The sequence below is a fragment of the Mytilus californianus genome, unplaced genomic scaffold (genome assembly GCF_021869535.1).
Source record: "Mytilus californianus isolate M0D057914Y unplaced genomic scaffold, xbMytCali1.0.p SCAF_3, whole genome shotgun sequence".
Classification (NCBI taxonomy): Eukaryota; Metazoa; Mollusca; class Bivalvia; order Mytilida; family Mytilidae; genus Mytilus; species Mytilus californianus.
In genome coordinates, this window is record NW_026262679.1 from 20,851,797 (window position 1) to 20,869,709 (window position 17,913).

The following is a 17,913-nucleotide window of genomic DNA, read 5'->3' on the forward strand; positions in this document are numbered from 1 at the left end:
TTTGATGATGGACACCAGATTTTTCCATGAAAATACTGCAAACGACCACACACGAATTGAAATTTCCAGTGTTTCATTAGACATTTTCTAGCAGTTACAAAAAGTTTTTTTACCTGAAATTTCGTGGTGAGAAAGGGGGTGCGGACAATGTACCAGTGCGAAACTACACAAGCCCAATTACGGTAGGTACATAAATTTCAAGATCAGATTTTAGTTTCGACTCGAGAAGATCTTGAATATCTAAATATGGACTCCTAATAACATTAGATCAGTGCTGTAGTTAAGACAGGGATGATCATATTTATTATTTGAAAACTTTTTTACCTTTTGATTGAATGTCATTTTTTTTTTGAATGAGTAAAGATAAATCTTTTACCTTATGATACTGATCAGATACCAAATACTTTTCACTTATTTTTACCATAAGATTTATAATACTGTTTAAAAACTATTTAATTTCTGACAGTTATTTTAGTATAATTAGCTAGTTTTGTTTTCCTTATATTTGATTGATTTATATGAACAATCATATTTCATAAATCTCCCTTTGAAAATAATTTATAATTTATAGTATCTTTAAATTCCAAATGTAAGTTCATCCATTGCTGTTGTATACATATATAATCTATCATTTCATTTTTTTCAAATATTCTTATAGTCAAGAAATTAATTAGACTTTTCATATGTTCACATACTTCAATTATTCCCTGTTTAAGCTGACTCTCTGTTATCTGTTGTAACTTGATTTTCTGCTCTTCTATCCTTTTATTCATTTGTTGTTCTTTCTTTCTTTCATTTTCATAAAATCTTGATCCTATTATCACAAATATAATTTCTTTTTTGCATAAATTCAATGCTTTGATAACAGATACAGATGCATCAATAATAAACCACATACATAACATTGTATAATTTATTCACTTGTTCTAAAAATTTATGTCATATACTTATGTACTATCACCAGTACATATATTAATGCATCTATGCAAGTTCCTTTTATTTGTAAATAGACTCATTGAACATTCTCGAAGGGCTGTGATTTGGTGTACTAAAATGTACTTATTTCTATCTTATTGTAAGACATGAAAGTAATCTTCAATAAAGGTTTTTGTGATTTTTGAGAAACTGAATCTCAATTTTTTTTTGTAGTATCATCTCCTATTTGGTTCATTCAAGGTTTACAAAGAAGTGAATTTCAATTGACTTTAAGAGCGTGAATCTTATCATATGGATAAAGAGACATTGATATAATAACTAAAACAAGAGGCTCACCTGGATCTACCTACACATTTGTAGATCTTTTCTTGTCTTGGACATCAGACAATGATTGATGCCAGGTGATGACAAATGCTCACATGACTTTTAAGGCCAGGTGAGCTAAAAATTACACTTTATACCCAAAATAAATATACACTTGTGAAAATGTCTAAAAGAGGAATTTTTACCAAAGAAGAAAATGTGACTACAACTGCATATCTGAAATGAAATCCACATATTTATCTATAACCAACAATTACCAAAACTATTACTCTTTATCTTCTTTAATGAATTTGTTACCAAAGTTACAGCTCCAATCTCAGCAATCATTAGCAACAAATAAATCTTTTAAGTATATACCTTTTGATGCTTCAAGAATGACTTGATTGATCTTTTTTTTGTCCAATCCATCCATTCCAGCTTTGTTATCATTTAATCTCATACGATTCATTAGACCTGAATTTTCTCCAGCTTTGTTGTCACTTTCTGATAAGTTTTGATTGTCATCTAACTGATTTTCTTGTATTGGCTGCATGTTCATTTTTTCTATGCCTAGATTCAAATAGACAACAGGCATGGTGCTATTTATCAAGATATAATGTTTTCTGTTGAAGTGTGTAGTGGTCAAATTTTAATACCTTTACATTCAAAGTTAGCCAGCTACTCTTGACTCAAAAAAGCAAAAACAAAATTTTGTTTAAATCTCAAAAGTACAAAGTACAATGTACCATACCAGTACAAAACAATTTCCTTCCTGCAAACATAAAACTTTTTTTTCCCTTAAAAGATAACAGGAACTTTGAAAAGATCAGAAAGTGATGATTTCTTTAATGTTTAAATGCTTTTAGGTTATTCAAGTCTTGTGTCGCTGTCTCATTGATGTTTACTTCCTACCTGCTTTCAATTTAAATTCTAATAGAAATAAAAATTCTGTTACAATGGAAATATAAATGTACCCACGTGTGACATTCATTACAGATCCTATTGCATCCATCTTATTTTTCTTTGGACTATTATCATAAGGATCAGCCCAATTAGTGTCTGCCCAGTCTTCATCATTTTCCTCTTGTGAATCAATATCACTCATCTGAAAAGTTCAATTAACAAGCAGTTGAAGCACATGAGTCAAATGCATATGGGTCATTTTCAAAAAATGTCGAAATTTTAAATTTTGAAATTGATTTAAAGTTACTTATTCAAACAACCCTCAGCATAAGCAAATCAAAACAAACAGTACTTATGGAACTACATATATAAAAATGCAATCTTGATAATGTCATACAAGAATATATTGAAACTGTTTGTGATAGGTGGTGCAATATTTTGTCTCTCCTGTTACTATGTTCAAAAGAAATTTTGGGTTATTTAGAAAAGGTTTCGATAAAATTTTAAGCTTGTTTTTCATAGCCAATAAGATGGTTTTCAGGAGTAAAAACTTCTATGTATTTTTATTCTGTGAAATGATACATTATTTGTCAATTTTCCATGTTGTACTGAAAAATGCCTATAAAAATTGGGTAGTCAAAGGTTACAAAAATAACCACCAGTAATGCAAGTCTAAGATAGCAATTCATAATGTTCAGAATTTTTTTCTTTTTTTTAAAAAAAAAAAACCCAACATCAAGTAATTCCCTCGCATGTTGGTTTACTTTTGTCTTTATTTCATTGGTAACAGGAACGTACGATAATGATATATCACCACATTAAGTTCTATCCTGTTACCCTTTTTGTCTATCCTGTTACCAATAGCAGTATTGCATCTGCAAATGCTAAATTGCAAGGATTAAGTCGTTATAACCTTTAGATGAGTTCAAACAACAAAACATTTCATTATGTGTACAACTATATGTAATTATAAACTTTTTAAAAACATTTCTGTCAAATATTGTCTTTCCTGTTACTGTAACCATAGTAACAGGATAGACATAACAGGATAGATGAATTTCTTCATTTGAGAATGCTGTTGTGAAATAACTACTCCCTTTGATAAAGTGATAATGTTATTCTGTTGTGATTTTGGTTTCCATCACGTTATTGCACATTTTACTAGTATAATATTGATGTACTTAATAAATATGTTGGTAACAGCAAAGACATGACAAAAGGGTACCCACCAATTTTTTTCACTAAATGTCTTGAAATTTCTTTTCTCTACACTGTTATGCAAGAAACGTGCTGTGTTAGATTTTTAAGTTGCTTTGCGCTTTTGAAATCAACACTGACTAGTTCAATATTCATAGGGAGAACAATTTAACGGTTGGTTTAAGTAGGGGTAAGAGGATGGACATGAACTTCATGTACGCTGATTCAATTTAGTTTGTAGAAAAAATGTTACATAGAATAATAAAGAAGATGTGATTTTTTGTTACAGTTATTATCATGATTATTAACATTCTAAAAAAGTCCCTTTTGCAGATATCAAGGCAATCAGAAAATATAATCAAAGTCTTAACGGCTGTTAAAGCAATTGCTGCCTAGTTAATGTGTTTGTGACTTTTATTTTTCATCCACATGTAAAAGAATATAACCTGAGAGGAGTCCTATCTAGTGAAAAGTAATGATGTTTTAACTTTATAATAATAAAAGACTTATCTAGCAGAAAGTCATTTTTACAATGTTAAACGTTTCCCAGGGTGACAACCTGTTTACCCATCTTCTGGGGGAGGCAAATATATTTGTGGAAATGTATAACTCCCTAAAAAGTCATAACAGATTATCCCCTTGTAGAGTGTTTATTACTGAACAATTATTAACATGACAATCCATGCACCTGGCTTCATTATCTCTATTGCTTCTATTTTAATTTAAATATATCATAATTGGTTTAAATTTAACCATTGAGTTGATGATTTCAACTTTCCTGACATGAGTGTTCTACCGAACTATAGTTTTTTACAATAAGAATCATGCATTCATACATGCTGATTAAAACTTTGAAGATGGGCCAGCTTCTGAAATTTATCTAAGAACTGGCTAACGCTTAACCCCTTTTATTACTAATGACATTATCACGTAAAAAAAATATGAAACAGATGATAAAATAAAGAAATTACTTTACAGTTAAAAGTTTCATGAAGTCATTGTTAATATGCTTGATGATTTTCTGCATAGGATTGTAAATCAAATATCTTTAAAACACTCATGCAGTACAAAAGAAGTCATTCAAACTCCTGTTTGTTTCTTTTCTTTTTTCTAATTCTTCTTTCAAACGTCTTTCCTGGTTGGGCATTGTAATAGAAATAAGACAAATGTATTATGGTAATACTGTATCTTTGAATTTTGTGAATCAGCCGTGCTTTTCTTCTGAGGCTGTGTGAGAACCTTCTTCCAGATGAAAATTCATCTGCCATGATCACGATTTGTACAATTCTGATGTTCCCAAATTTTGTATGTTTGCAATGCAGCCCAATAATCACGAGAAACAATGATTTTGATACAGCCCAATAATCACGAATAAATTGCTTCGCCCAGCGCAGCTGGATACGACCGCAGAGGTCCAACCCTGAACAGTTGGGGCAAAAATGGACACAATATTCGCGCTTGATACAGGTCTGAATTTGGATTATAATTAAATATTTGACAGATGATAGGTTTCTGACACAGAATAACTGTAGTTAAAGAACTTAGAATTGGTTATATGATTTGAATTTATATTCAATTTTTTGCTTTTGTGCGATACACTCTATGCTTTTGCGAATTGCCCCCCCCCCCCCCCCCCCCCCCCCAAAAAAAAACCATTTACCCCCCCTTTTTTTTGCTTTTGTGCAATACACTATGCTGTTGCAAATTGAAATGAGAAAAAATTGTCCCCCCATCACAGTTTTTTTTAACCCCCCCCCTCAACACCCCAATTTTTTTTCACCTCCCCCCCCCCTTTTTCTAAAAAAAAAAAATTCTTTCCCTCAAGATATGGTCAAATTTCCAATGGAGTTTGCAACCATAATTACCCATTTAGATACATCATAAAAGTCTTAAAATAGAAAATGACATACATAATAATGGCTAAAATTAATATTCCATAATCAGCATTTTTAAAATAGTAACTTCTAAAAATAAATTGACAGCTAATCACCTCAAGACAATACAACATTTCTTTATACATAATCTAAAAGCAGCGTAAGGGAGGTAATCCAAACATAACATTGTACTTTTTATACGACCGCAAAAAAATTTTGTGGTCGTATATTGGTATGACGTTGGTGTCGTCGTCATTCGGCGTCGTCGTGCGAAGACACTTTGGTTTTCTCACTCTAACTTTAGTTTAAGTGAATGGATCTCTATGAAATTTTACCATAAGGTTCAATACCACAAAAGGAAGGTTGGGATTGATTTTGGGGGTTATGGTACCAACAGTTAAGGAATTAGGGGCCAAAAAAGGGGCCAAAAATAAGCATTTTTTGTAACTTCCAGACATAACTTGTGTGTTAGTGTATGGATCTCTCTGATATTGTACCACAAGGTTCCTTATCACAAAGGGAATGCTTGGATTGATTTTGGGGGTAATTGCCTCAAAATTTTAGGAATTAGGGGCTAAAAAAGGGGCAAAAACAAGCATTTTTCTAGTTTCACGACAATAACTTGTGTGTAAGTCTATGGATCTTTCTGAAATTGTACTACAAGGTTCCATATCACAAAGGGAAAGCTGGAATTGAGTTTGGGGGTAATTGCCCAAAACGTTGAGGAATAAGGGGCCAAAAAGGGACCAAAAATAAGCATTTTTCTAGTTTCCAGACAATAACTTGTGTTCAAGTGTATGGATCTCTCTGAAATTGTACTGCAAGGTTCCATATCACAAAGGGAATGTTTAGATTGATTTTGGGGGTAATTGCCTTAAAATTTTAGGAAATAGGGGCAAAAAAGGGGCAAAAAACAAGCATTTTTCTAGTTTCGTGACAATAACTTGTGTTTAAGTTTATGGATCTTTCTGAAATTGTACTACAAGGTTCCATACCACAAAAGGAAGGTTGGAATTGATTTTGGGGGTTATGGTACCAACAGTTAAGGAATGAGGTGCCAAAAAGGGGCCAAAAATAAGCATTTTTATAACTTCTAGACATAACTTGTCTGTTAGTGTATGGATCTCTCTGACATTGAACCACAAGGTTCCATATCACAAAGGGAATGATTGGATTGATTTTGGGGGTAATTGCCTCAAAATTTTAGGAATTAGGGGCTAAAAAAGGGGCAAAAACAAGCATTTTTCTAGTTTCATGACAATAACTTGTGTGTAAGTCTATGGATCTTTCTGAAATTGTACTACAAGGTTCCATATCACAAAGGGAAAGCTGGAATTGAGTTTGGGGGTAATTGCCTAAAACGTTTAGGAATAAGGGGCCAAAAAGGGGCCAAAAATAAGCATTTTTCTAGTTTCCAGACAATAACTTGTGTGTAAGTCTATGGATCTTTCTGAAATTGTACTACAAGGTTCCATATCACAAAGGGAAAGCTGGAATTGAGTTTGGGGGTAATTGCCCAAAGTTTAAGAATAAGGGGCCAAAAAGGGGCCAAAAATAAGCATTTTTCTAGTTTCCAGACAATAACTTGTGTTCAAGTGTATGGATCTCTCTAAAATTATACTGCAAGGTACCAAACCACAAAGGGAAGGCTGGGATTGATTTTGGGGATAATTGCCTCAAAAGTTTAGGAATTAGGGGCCAAAAAGGGGCAAAAAACAAGCATTTTTCTAGTTTAAGGACAATAACTTGTGTGTAAATCTATGGATCTTTATGAAATTGTACTACAAGGTTCCATATCACAAAGGGAAAGCTGGGTTTGAGTTTGGGGGTAATTGCCCTAAATGTAATGGAATATGGGGCCAAAAAGGGGCCAAAAAACAAGCATTTTTCTAGTTTCCAGACAATAACTTGTGTGTAAGTCTGTGGATCTCTATGAAATTGTATCACAAGGTTCCATATCACAAAGGGAATGCTTGGATTGATTTTAGGGGTAATTGCCTCAAAATTTTAGGAATTAGGGGCTAAAAAAGGGGCAAAAACAAGCATTTTTCTAGTTTCATGACAATAACTTGTGTGTAAGTCTATGGATCTTTCTGAAATTGTACTACAAGGTTCCATATCACAAAGGGAAAGCTGGAATTGAGTTTGGGGGTAATTGCCTAAAACATTTAGGAATAAGGGGCCAAAAATAAGCATTTTTCTAGTTTCCAGACAATAACTTGTGTTCAAGTGTATGGATCTCTCTGAAATTGTACTGCAAGGTTCAATATCACAAAGGGAATGTTTGGATTGATTTTGGGGTAATTGCCTCAAAATTTTAGGAATAAGGGGCAAAAAAAGGGGAAAAAAACAAGCATTTTTCTAGTTTCGTGACAATAACTTGTGTGTAAGTCTATGGATCTTTCTGAAATTGTACTACAAGGTTCCATATCACAAAGGGAAAGCTGGATTTGAGTTTGGGTTAATTGCCCAAAAGTTTAAGAATAAGGGGCCAAAAATAAGCATTTTTCTAGTTTCCAGACAATAACTTGTGTTCAAGTGTATGGATCTCTATGAAATTGTACTGCAAGGTACCATACCACAAAGGGAAGGCTGGTATTTAGTTTGGGGTGATGAATCATAAGGGGGTTCAAAAAATTTGGGGGGAGGCGGGGTTTTTTTTTTTCCTTTTTTTTCTTTAAAATTTTCCATTTTAAATTGGTTATTTCTGATTTATATATAAAATCAAATAATAATGATATGGTTTGAATAGGTAAATTAAAATTTTTTAAGTTCTTAGACCACATTCATTCTGTGTCAGAAACCTATGCTGTGTCAAATATTTAATCACAATCCAAATTCAGTGCTGTATCAAGCTTGAATGTTGTGTCCATACTTGCCCCAACTGTTCAGGGTTCGACCTCTGCGGTCGTATCAAGCTGAGACCAGCGGAGCATTTTATTTTTTAATTGTCCATTAAACAAGAAACTCTTGTTTTTCTCCCTTTTTTGCCCCTAATTCCTAAACGGTTTGAGGCATCACCCCCCAAAGCCAATCCTAACCATCCCTTTGTGGTACGGAAACTTGTGGTATAATTTCAGAGAGATCCATACACCGTTCAACAAGTTATTGTCTGGAAACTGGAAAAATGCTTATTTGGGCCCCTTTTTAGCCCCTAATTCCAAAACTTTTCGGACTATAACCCCAAAAATCAATCCCAACCTTCCTTTTGTGGTTATAAACATTGTGTTTAAATTTCATAGATTTCTATTTACATTTACCAAAATTATTGTCCGGAAACCAAATGTCTTCGGACGAGGCTGACAACGACGACGTGATACCAATATACGACCGCAAAATTTTTTGTTTCTATCTATCTATTACAGTTTTCAGGATATTAGGCAAAAATGGCAAAAACTGTCATTAAAGGGCAATAACTTCAAAAAGTTCACTAATGATTTCGGTTATTCAAACTTATTTGTAAATCTTGTCTTGCTGATAATGTTTGCTTTTTTTTTCTTCTATATATTATAGTATTTCAGGGAGAGAAATAAATTTTATTTTAACTGGCCAATCGGGCTAACTCCTTTCTAAATTAACTTGCCCTTCCAGACTTTTCCTGGCCCTATAAAATTGAAAAAATTAAAGAACCTTAGTGAGCGCGCTCACATACCCCACGTCCTCACATTGTCATTGGAGAAATAAAATATGTGTAAGAAAAAAAAATTGAATCATAATTTCCTGTCAATATGCACATCTACATAGTATGTCCTTATTATCTACAAAGTTTCATGAAATTATGTTGTGTGGTTTCAGAGGAGTTGCGATGAAAAACTGTTGCAGAAGACATTGAAGCAAATAAGTTCAAAGGGGCGTAACTCCAAGAAAAAATATTGAATCATAATTTCCTGTCGATATGCACATCTACATAGTATGACCTTATTATCTACAAAGTTTCATGAAATTCTGTTGTGTGGTATCAGAGGAGTTGCGATGACAAACTGTTGCAGTAGTACATTAAAGTAAATAAGTTCAAAGGGGTGTAACTCCTAGAAAAAAAATTGAACGGTAATTTCCTGTCGATATGCACATCTACATAGTATGTCCTTATTATCTAAAAAGGTTTCATGAAATTCTGTTGTGTTGTTTCAGAGGAGTTGTGATGACAAACTGTTGCAGTAGTACATTGAAGCAAATAAGTTCAAAGGGGTGTAACTCCTAGAAAAAAAATTGAACCGTAATTTCCTGTTGATATGCACATCTACATAGTATGTCCTTATTATCTAAAAAGGTTTCATGAAATTCTGTTGTGTGGTATCAGAGGAGTTGCGATGACAAACTGTTGCAGTAGTACATTAAAGTAAATAAGTTCAAAGGGGCGTAACTCATAGAAAAAAAGTTGAACCGTAATTTCTTGTAGATATGCACATCTACATAGTATGTCCTTATCATCTAAAAAGGTTTCATGAAATTCTGTTGTGTGGTATCAGAGGAGTTGTGATGACAAACTGTTGCATAGTACATTGAAGCAAATAAGTTCAAAGGGGCGTAACTCCTAGAAAAAAAATTGAACCGTAATTTCCTGTCGATATGCACATCTACATAGTATGTCCTTATTATCTAAAAAGGTTTCATGAAATTGTGTTGTGTGGTATCAGAGGAGTTGCGATGACAAACTGTTGCAGTAGTACATTAAAGTAAATAAGTTCAAAGGGGTGTAACTCCTAGAAAAAAAAATGAATCGCAATTTCCTGTCGATATGCACAACTACATAGTATGTCCTTATTATCTAAAAAGGTTTCGTGAAATTCTGTTGTGTGGTTTGAGAGGAGTTGCGATGACAAGAAACAGGACTGACGGACTGACGGACTGACGGACGGACGGACAGACGGACGGGTCAAAAACATTATACCCTCCGCAACTCGTTGCGTGGGGTATAAAAACATCAATTATCATAGATGTAGTAACATGTTAACTGTGTAATGATTCAATATCAACTTTGATGCTGGTGTTGAAGAAGGCTTCGACTTGTCATATTGTTTTTTAACATTAAGAATGTGACCATCAGTTTTTTCATGGCATGTTATGGAATGCCTTTTAGAACATCTTGTGATGAACGACCCTGTTGTTTCGTATTGTTTATATATTTCACAATACATTTCACTTTCAGCATTTTTTTAACCACTTGATTTCAGTCTCCCATTTAAGTAAATAATGAACTATTTCAATCTTCTTTTTCATAAACTCTTTGGTTTTCAATTCTGGAGTTATTTATCAATTCTGGAGTTATTTAATTTAGGCACTTTGGCCTTAGCGACGTTATTGTTAAGAAATTTTTCCATTTTAAATCATTTTAACTTTAATGTATGGAAGCTGACATTTATAATTATCCAAATCTCTACACCGATGTGACTTATTTTTTGGACCAATCAACATGCATTGAGAAATCTCTGAAAAAAAATGACTTGATAAATTGACAAATTAAAAAACAAACATTGCAAAATCTCTCAAACATGACTTGATATTTAGACCAATCAATGCAATGTGATCTCAACCTAGTTATTTATAGATTTACAAGTTTTATAACACAGCTATTAATGTACGCATATCGATTTCAACTTCAATGTCTCTTTGATATCTTCCCCCTCATTTAAAGAATATTTGATAGGATGTTCTACTTATAAAAACATACTTTCAATGAAAGTACTATTGAAAATGATGCAGCCCTGCAGGCAGATGACCTAATAAATCAACTGGCCAGTCAAGAAATTCAGTGGCCACGGGCCAGGGGGCTACTGCTTATTTTGAGTCCTTTTCGTCGAGCCTTCGACTTTTGTCGAAAAAGCAAGACAAAGCGATCCTACATTCCGTCGGCGGCGGCGTCCACATTCACTCTGTGGTTACAGTTTTTGAAATTTTAATAACTTTCTTAAACTATCCTGGATTTCTACCAAACTTGGACAGAAGCTTGTTTGTGATCATAAGATAGTATCCAGAAGTAAATTTTGTAAAAAAAAAAATTCCTGTTTTTCCGTATTTTACTTATAAATGGACTTAGTTTTTCTAACAGGAAACATTACATTCACTCTGTGGTTAAAAGTTTTTTAAATTTTAATAACTTTCTCAAACTATCCTGGATTTCTACCAAACTTGGACAGAAGCTTGTTTATGATCATAAGATAGTATCCAGAAGTAAATTAAAAAAAAAAAACCCTGTTTTTCCTATTTTACTTATAAATGGACTTAGTTTTTCTGCCAGGAAACATTACATTCACTCTGTGGTTAAAGTTTTTTAAATTTTAATAACTTTCTTAAACTATCCTGGATTTGTACCAAACATGGACAGAAGTTTATGATCAAAAGCTAGTATCTAGAAGGAAATTTTTGTTAAAATTTTGTACTTGTTTATCCATATTTTACTTATAAATTGACTTAGTTTTTCTTCCAGTTAACATTACATACAGTCTGCAGTTAAATTTTTTAAAACATTTATTAGATTCATAAACTATCCTGGATTTTTACCAAACTTGGACAGAAGCTTCTCACAATAAAAAAATTGTATCGAGAGGAATATTTTTATTAAATTTTTTCCTCATCTCATTTTTGTTGAGCCTGCGATTAACAGCCTAAGTAGGCGAGACACTGGGTTCCGCGGAACCCTTACAAATTTTTTTAAGATATATGGTGCATACGAAAAAAATTGGTAAAAATCTTCATTAAAGGGCAGAACTCTACTAAGGAATCAACTGAAGATTTCGGCTATGTTGACTTACTTTTAGATCCTGTTGTGCTGATCATGTTTGCTATTTAAAGTTTAGAGATATCCATTATAATTTTTCGAGAAAATGGGCAAACATTTTTAAAAATGGTAAAATTCATCATTTAGGGGCAACAACTCCTATTAGAAGCCATCTTACAGTTTTAACTTAACTAAACAATAGGTAGAGCTCTACATTCTGAACATTTTATCTTCGTCAGATTTTCTCTATTTAAAGTGACTTTTGAAATAAATGACAAAGCTTGCATTTTACCTCTATGTTCAATTTTAAGCCATGTCTGCCATCTTGGTTGACAGCTGGGGTCATCAGACACATTTTTTAAACCAAGGTTGGCAAAGTATTACCCGCCCTGGGCAATACTCCCAGAAACGGGTAATACTGGGCAATATGATTTTTTAAGCTTATTTTAACACAAAATAGTAAAGACTTGTTGTAGTTTCATAGTATTATAGCTAAATAAATACATTTTATACAGATAACTACTGAGAGTCATTTCTAGAAGATTGAAAATTCAATTTCATTCTCTTCTCCACTAATTCTATGTAGGCAGAATACAAGATTTGCACATTTTAGGATACCTTGTTAATTTCCAAGCATTGTTTCAATAATCCAAACTTTGAAAAAAATGCATTTTATTGCAGTGTTTAAGTGAATTGTAAATTTAAATTGCTATACAATCACATTGCTAAATAAACACCCTACAGGGTCATGTCATAAAACTTACATTGACTTAGAGAAATGAAAAGGCTGATTATTGTTATATAAACATATCTGTGTTCTTATCTGAAAAATTACTTATTAATTAGTGATGTACATACATGACATATAAATTATTTAAAAGTAATTTTTCTTACATGTAATTGTTAATTGTTACTATATATATAATAAAATATTAATTTTCACGAACCATTTAGGTCACAGAAATTCCAAAAAATGGCATCAGTAAGGAGAGTTGTACAAATGATGTGAATACACAGAACCCGGATCCAAATTATCTTTTACTAAAAGTATTCATCATTTTCTGTTTTGTATGTACTAACAACATTTCATTTTTCTACAATTTCGATTAAAATATTATAAAACCTGCAGTTCAATAGGTCACATGCCCCAAATAAACATTCCCCGATTGGTCGAACTACTGTGGCCTCGGTGTAAAGCAACACAAGCCTCGATGTAAAGATCACGCTTCCAAAAATAGAGGTATGTCCCAACTTAACATTCCCCGATTGGTTGAATTGCTGCTCGATGTAAAGCAACGGAAGCCTTGATGCAATGAAGAAAAGGGGTTGACAGGATAAACGTAATCGTTATAAATTTTAACTTCATGGTTCTTATGCAAGCAAATTTAATAAACAATGATTTTATACAGTTGTGTTATTATTTTCACCTTACATAGGGCTTTATTTCTGATCTTATTTCTGTGTACACAATTCTGAATCTACATATTTCACCTATATCAATATTAGGTAATCCGTTTGGACGATTCCATATACTATTATGTTTTAGGGTTTTTTAGCTTCAGTGTCGAGTTGGTGTATAGTATTGAGGGCTGTCTGCGAGAAATAAATCCTTTTTTCTGATAGATTAACTAAATTCGAAACCAATATAAAAATAGTTAACACATATATTTTATTTAACTGAGCAAAATTGATCGGAATGTGAATGATACATAAACCTAAAATTCGTTTTGGTCTATCCCAGTGATGACATTTGCGCGGGAATTTAGTCCATTGACATCGTAATATAATTTACTTTGGATTATAATTATCTTTAGATGTAATGTTACAGGATTTAATGTGAAATTATTTGTCTCTTCTTCTATAGTACACGAGTTTGAGGTCAGGTTTGTACACATGAAGTCTCTAGTCTAAAAAAAGCCAGTGACAGAACGATAAACAGATAAGCAACTGTCTAGGGCCAAGTAAGGGAGGTGAAAAAGCCAGTATTACGCAGAACGATAAACAGTTACACAGACGGATCCAGGGGGTGGGGGAAATTTGGTTGATTTTATAGGGAAGCAGGGGCGGATCCAGCCATTTTATAAAAGGGGGGTTCCCAACTCGGGACAAAGGGTGGGTAGGGGGGGGGGGGGGGGGGGGGTGTTCCAACTACGTGTCCCCATTCAAATGCATTGATCGTCCAAAAAAGGGGGGGTTCCAACCCTCGGAACCATATATTGATATATATACTCATAGATTGAGGCGCATGCGTGGGAAAAGAAGGTCGATCTTTTTGGAGCTGAAATTTTCTGAAATTACTGTGAATCGTGCCTTCATTATTACCATATTTTCATTTGTATCATCAAATTTGATGATTAACTGTAAATGTACACTACATTGAAAAAATTTATTCACTTAAACATTTTTGAAATTTTTTCTTAAAATTCATTCATAGACTCTAGCAACACATAAACATCCGGTTTTCTGAACTTCCGGTAAAAATTACGAACCAAAACTATTACTATCTTCTGACTAACAGGCTATCTATTCCTTCATTACCTGCGACCCTGTGGAGCCCAGGGTACGAAGATTAACATGTCATAACAGCTTATAGGTAACAATAGATATAATATTATAATTAACCTATTTATATAGATAACATTTAATATAGATAACATTTAAATCAACCAAAATAAGACCATGGCCTTCGCATGTCCACTAACTCTTTATACCCTGGTGACTGGTTTGATACTCCTGAAGTTATGCAGTCAGCCTATACAAACAAATAACCAGGCAACCAGTCCAATAAACACCATTGGTAACTTACATGCAATAAAACCAGTAAACTTCTCAAACTTTAGAGAAATTGTACAACACCTTAAATCAAAAAATGTGAAAGCATCAAACCAATACTTATCCCTTATGTTATTAGCTCTTTCTGGCGACACAGAGCTAAACCCTGGACCAAGAACACCTAAATGGCCCTGTGGTACATGTAAAAAAGCAGTCACTTGGAGCCAAAAAGCTATCTGTTGTGATACATGTAACATCTGGTACCATGCAACCTGCCAAGGCATGCCATCCCTAAACTACAAATGTTTGGACTCATCAAACATATCTTGGCATTGTATACAATGTGGAATGCCAAACTTTTCATCATCAATATTCGACTTATCATCACTCGAAACATCAAATTCATTTGATCCCCTAGACGACCAATCAGTGGGAAACTTAAACTTACAACCTACTGCATCTTCAACACCGAAAAAACAGGTGAACAAGCAAACTCAGTGTAAAAAAGAAACACCTCTGAAAATTTTAAACATCAACTTTCAGTCACTTAAAAATAAAAGACAAGAATTACAAGAAATCTTGATATCAACTAAACCTGACATCATCATAGGTACTGAAACCTGGCTCAACAAAGACATATTATCATCTGAATTTTTCCCAATGATAGACTATACTGTATATAGGAAAGACCGACCTCTAAGCGATAAAAATCTTAGCCATGGGGGTGTACTTATTGCAGTAACAACAAACTTACTATCTGAAGAAATTAGAGATCTACAAACAGACTCAGAGTCTATTTGGGTACAAATAAATATGACAAATGCCAGAAAGTTAATTGTTGGAAGTTATTATCGACCTCCATCTGATAATGGCACATCAATTGAACAGCTTAAAATTTCACTAGATCGCATAAACCAAAATACAAAATCTACAATCATTCTTGGTGGCGACTTTAATCTTGGGCACATAAACTGGGATATTCCATGCACCATCCCGAGCAAACCAGACATCAAGCTACATGAACAACTTCTTAACCTTATGAGTGAACATTCACTTGAGCAGATTGTAAAAAAGCCCACAAGGGGAGATAGAACACTTGATCTCTTTTTCACCAACATACCAAGCATAGTGAACAAATTGGAAACTATGCCTCCTATCGGAAATGCAGACCATGATATCGTCTATGCAGAATGTGCACTATCTCTAAAACGCAACAAGAAAATGACAAGAAAAACTTACCAGTATAGAAAAGCTAACTGGGAAAACATCAAACAAGATGTGAACAAACTCACACAAGAAATCAAAGGTCATTATCATAGTTCATCTACCGATGATCTATGGAATACATTCACAGGAAGGCTACTTCAATCAGTCAAGAAAAACATCCCCCAGAAGACAATCACAAACAAGAAAAAACTACCCTGGGTTGATAACACCTTAAAAATCATGATAAACAAAGTTAAAAGACTACATAAAAAGAGCAAAAACAGTCCAGATCAAATGAAAAAATACAAAAACTTAAAAAGAACATTACAAAAAGAAATGCGTAATGCCTACTGGAATTACATCGAAAAAATGATATTTGACCTACCAGTAGAAGAACCAGACGACAACATCAGAAAAAAACAACCTAAGAACTTGTTTACATACATCAAAAGTATGAAAAATGACAATACAGGCATTGCTGCACTTAGAAAAGATGGTAAACTAACTGATAACACATCTGACAAAACTAACATCCTAAATAGTCAATTTAAAAAAGCATTTTCCGAAGAAACAACAAGTGAACCTATTCCGGATAAAGGGAAATCAAACTATCCAAAAATGAATAACATCACCATTTCCAAGAAGGGTGTAATAAAATTACTGGACAAGATCAATCCTAATAAAGCAACTGGTCCAGATCAAATTTGCGGAACAGTACTTAAAGAACTTAGTAGTGACATTTCAACTGCAATCACCTACATCTTTCAAAAATCACTTGACACAGGAAAAATCCCAAAAGATTGGAAACATGCAAATGTCTGTCCTGTTTTTAAAAAAGGTGATAAACATAACGCAATAAACTATAGACCAATATCACTCACATGTATACTATGTAAGATCATGGAACACATTATAGCCAGTAGTATGATGGACCACCTAGAAAATAACAAAATCTTGTACGACCTTCAACACGGATTCCGAGCATCTAGATCATGTGAAACTCAACTAGTATCATTCATCCAAGAACTAGCAAAAAATAACAACAATAACATTCAAACTGACATAATTGTGATGGACTTTGCCAAAGCATTTGACAAAGTTCCTCACAAAAGACTTCTATACAAACTGAAATATTATGGCATAGAACACAACACCTTAAAATGGATAGAAGATTTCCTCACATCTCGCACACAAACAGTCATTATTGATGGTGTTCAGTCAGACAAAATTAACGTAACATCTGGTGTTCCCCAAGGAACAGTTTTGGGCCCTATCCTGTTCCTTGTGTATATCAACGACTTTAATGAATACATCAAACACAGCACCCTAAGATTATTTGCAGATGACAGTATAATTTATAAAACAATACGAAACAAAGAAGACACACAAAAACTGCAAGAGGACCTTACATCAGCAGCAAAATGGGAGAAGGACTGGCTCATGTCATTCCATCCAGACAAGTGCTCAGTCCTCCAGATAACAACCAAGAAAAACCCATTAAAATTTGACTATACTCTCCACCAACATGTACTGCAAAAAGAAACATCAACAAAATATCTGGGCATTACTATACAAACTGACCTAAAATGGAACAAGCATGTAAACAACATCACAGCTGCAGCCACACAAAAGCTGAACTTCATTAAAAGAAATTTAAAGGTAAATTCAAAAACAGTTAAAGAAAAAGCATACATAGCACTAGTAAGACCAAAGCTAGAATACAGCAGCTGCGTCTGGGACCCACATACCAAATCACAAACACACCAACTTGAGATGGTCCAGCGCAGAGCAGCAAGGTACACATGCAACAGATACCATAACACCAGCTCAGTCACTGAAATGCTGCAAACACTAAATTGGGCAACTCTTGAGAAAAGGCGAATAAGAACACGCATCATCTTCTTCTACAAAATCATACATCATCTTGTAGCCATATACCCGACAGATCTACTCACACAATCCGATACAAGAACACGACAACATTCACATATTTATTCTTTCAGA

The 17,913-nt window shown here is 33.6% G+C and overlaps 1 protein-coding gene across 1 annotated transcript in view; it reads right to left on the minus strand.

Moving 5' to 3' along the window:
- The window catches only part of LOC127734098 (DNA polymerase kappa-like), a 42,498-nt gene that overhangs the window by 18,836 nt on the left and 5,749 nt on the right, over nt 1-17,913 (minus strand). Inside the window, exons 2-4 of the mRNA XM_052243725.1 lie at nt 2,218-2,344; nt 1,618-1,809; nt 696-814 (exon numbers count right to left, since the gene is read on the minus strand). Of these exons, the coding sequence (XP_052099685.1) occupies nt 696-814; nt 1,618-1,809; nt 2,218-2,344 (438 nt within the window). The remainder of the gene's footprint in view (nt 1-695; nt 815-1,617; nt 1,810-2,217; nt 2,345-17,913) is intronic.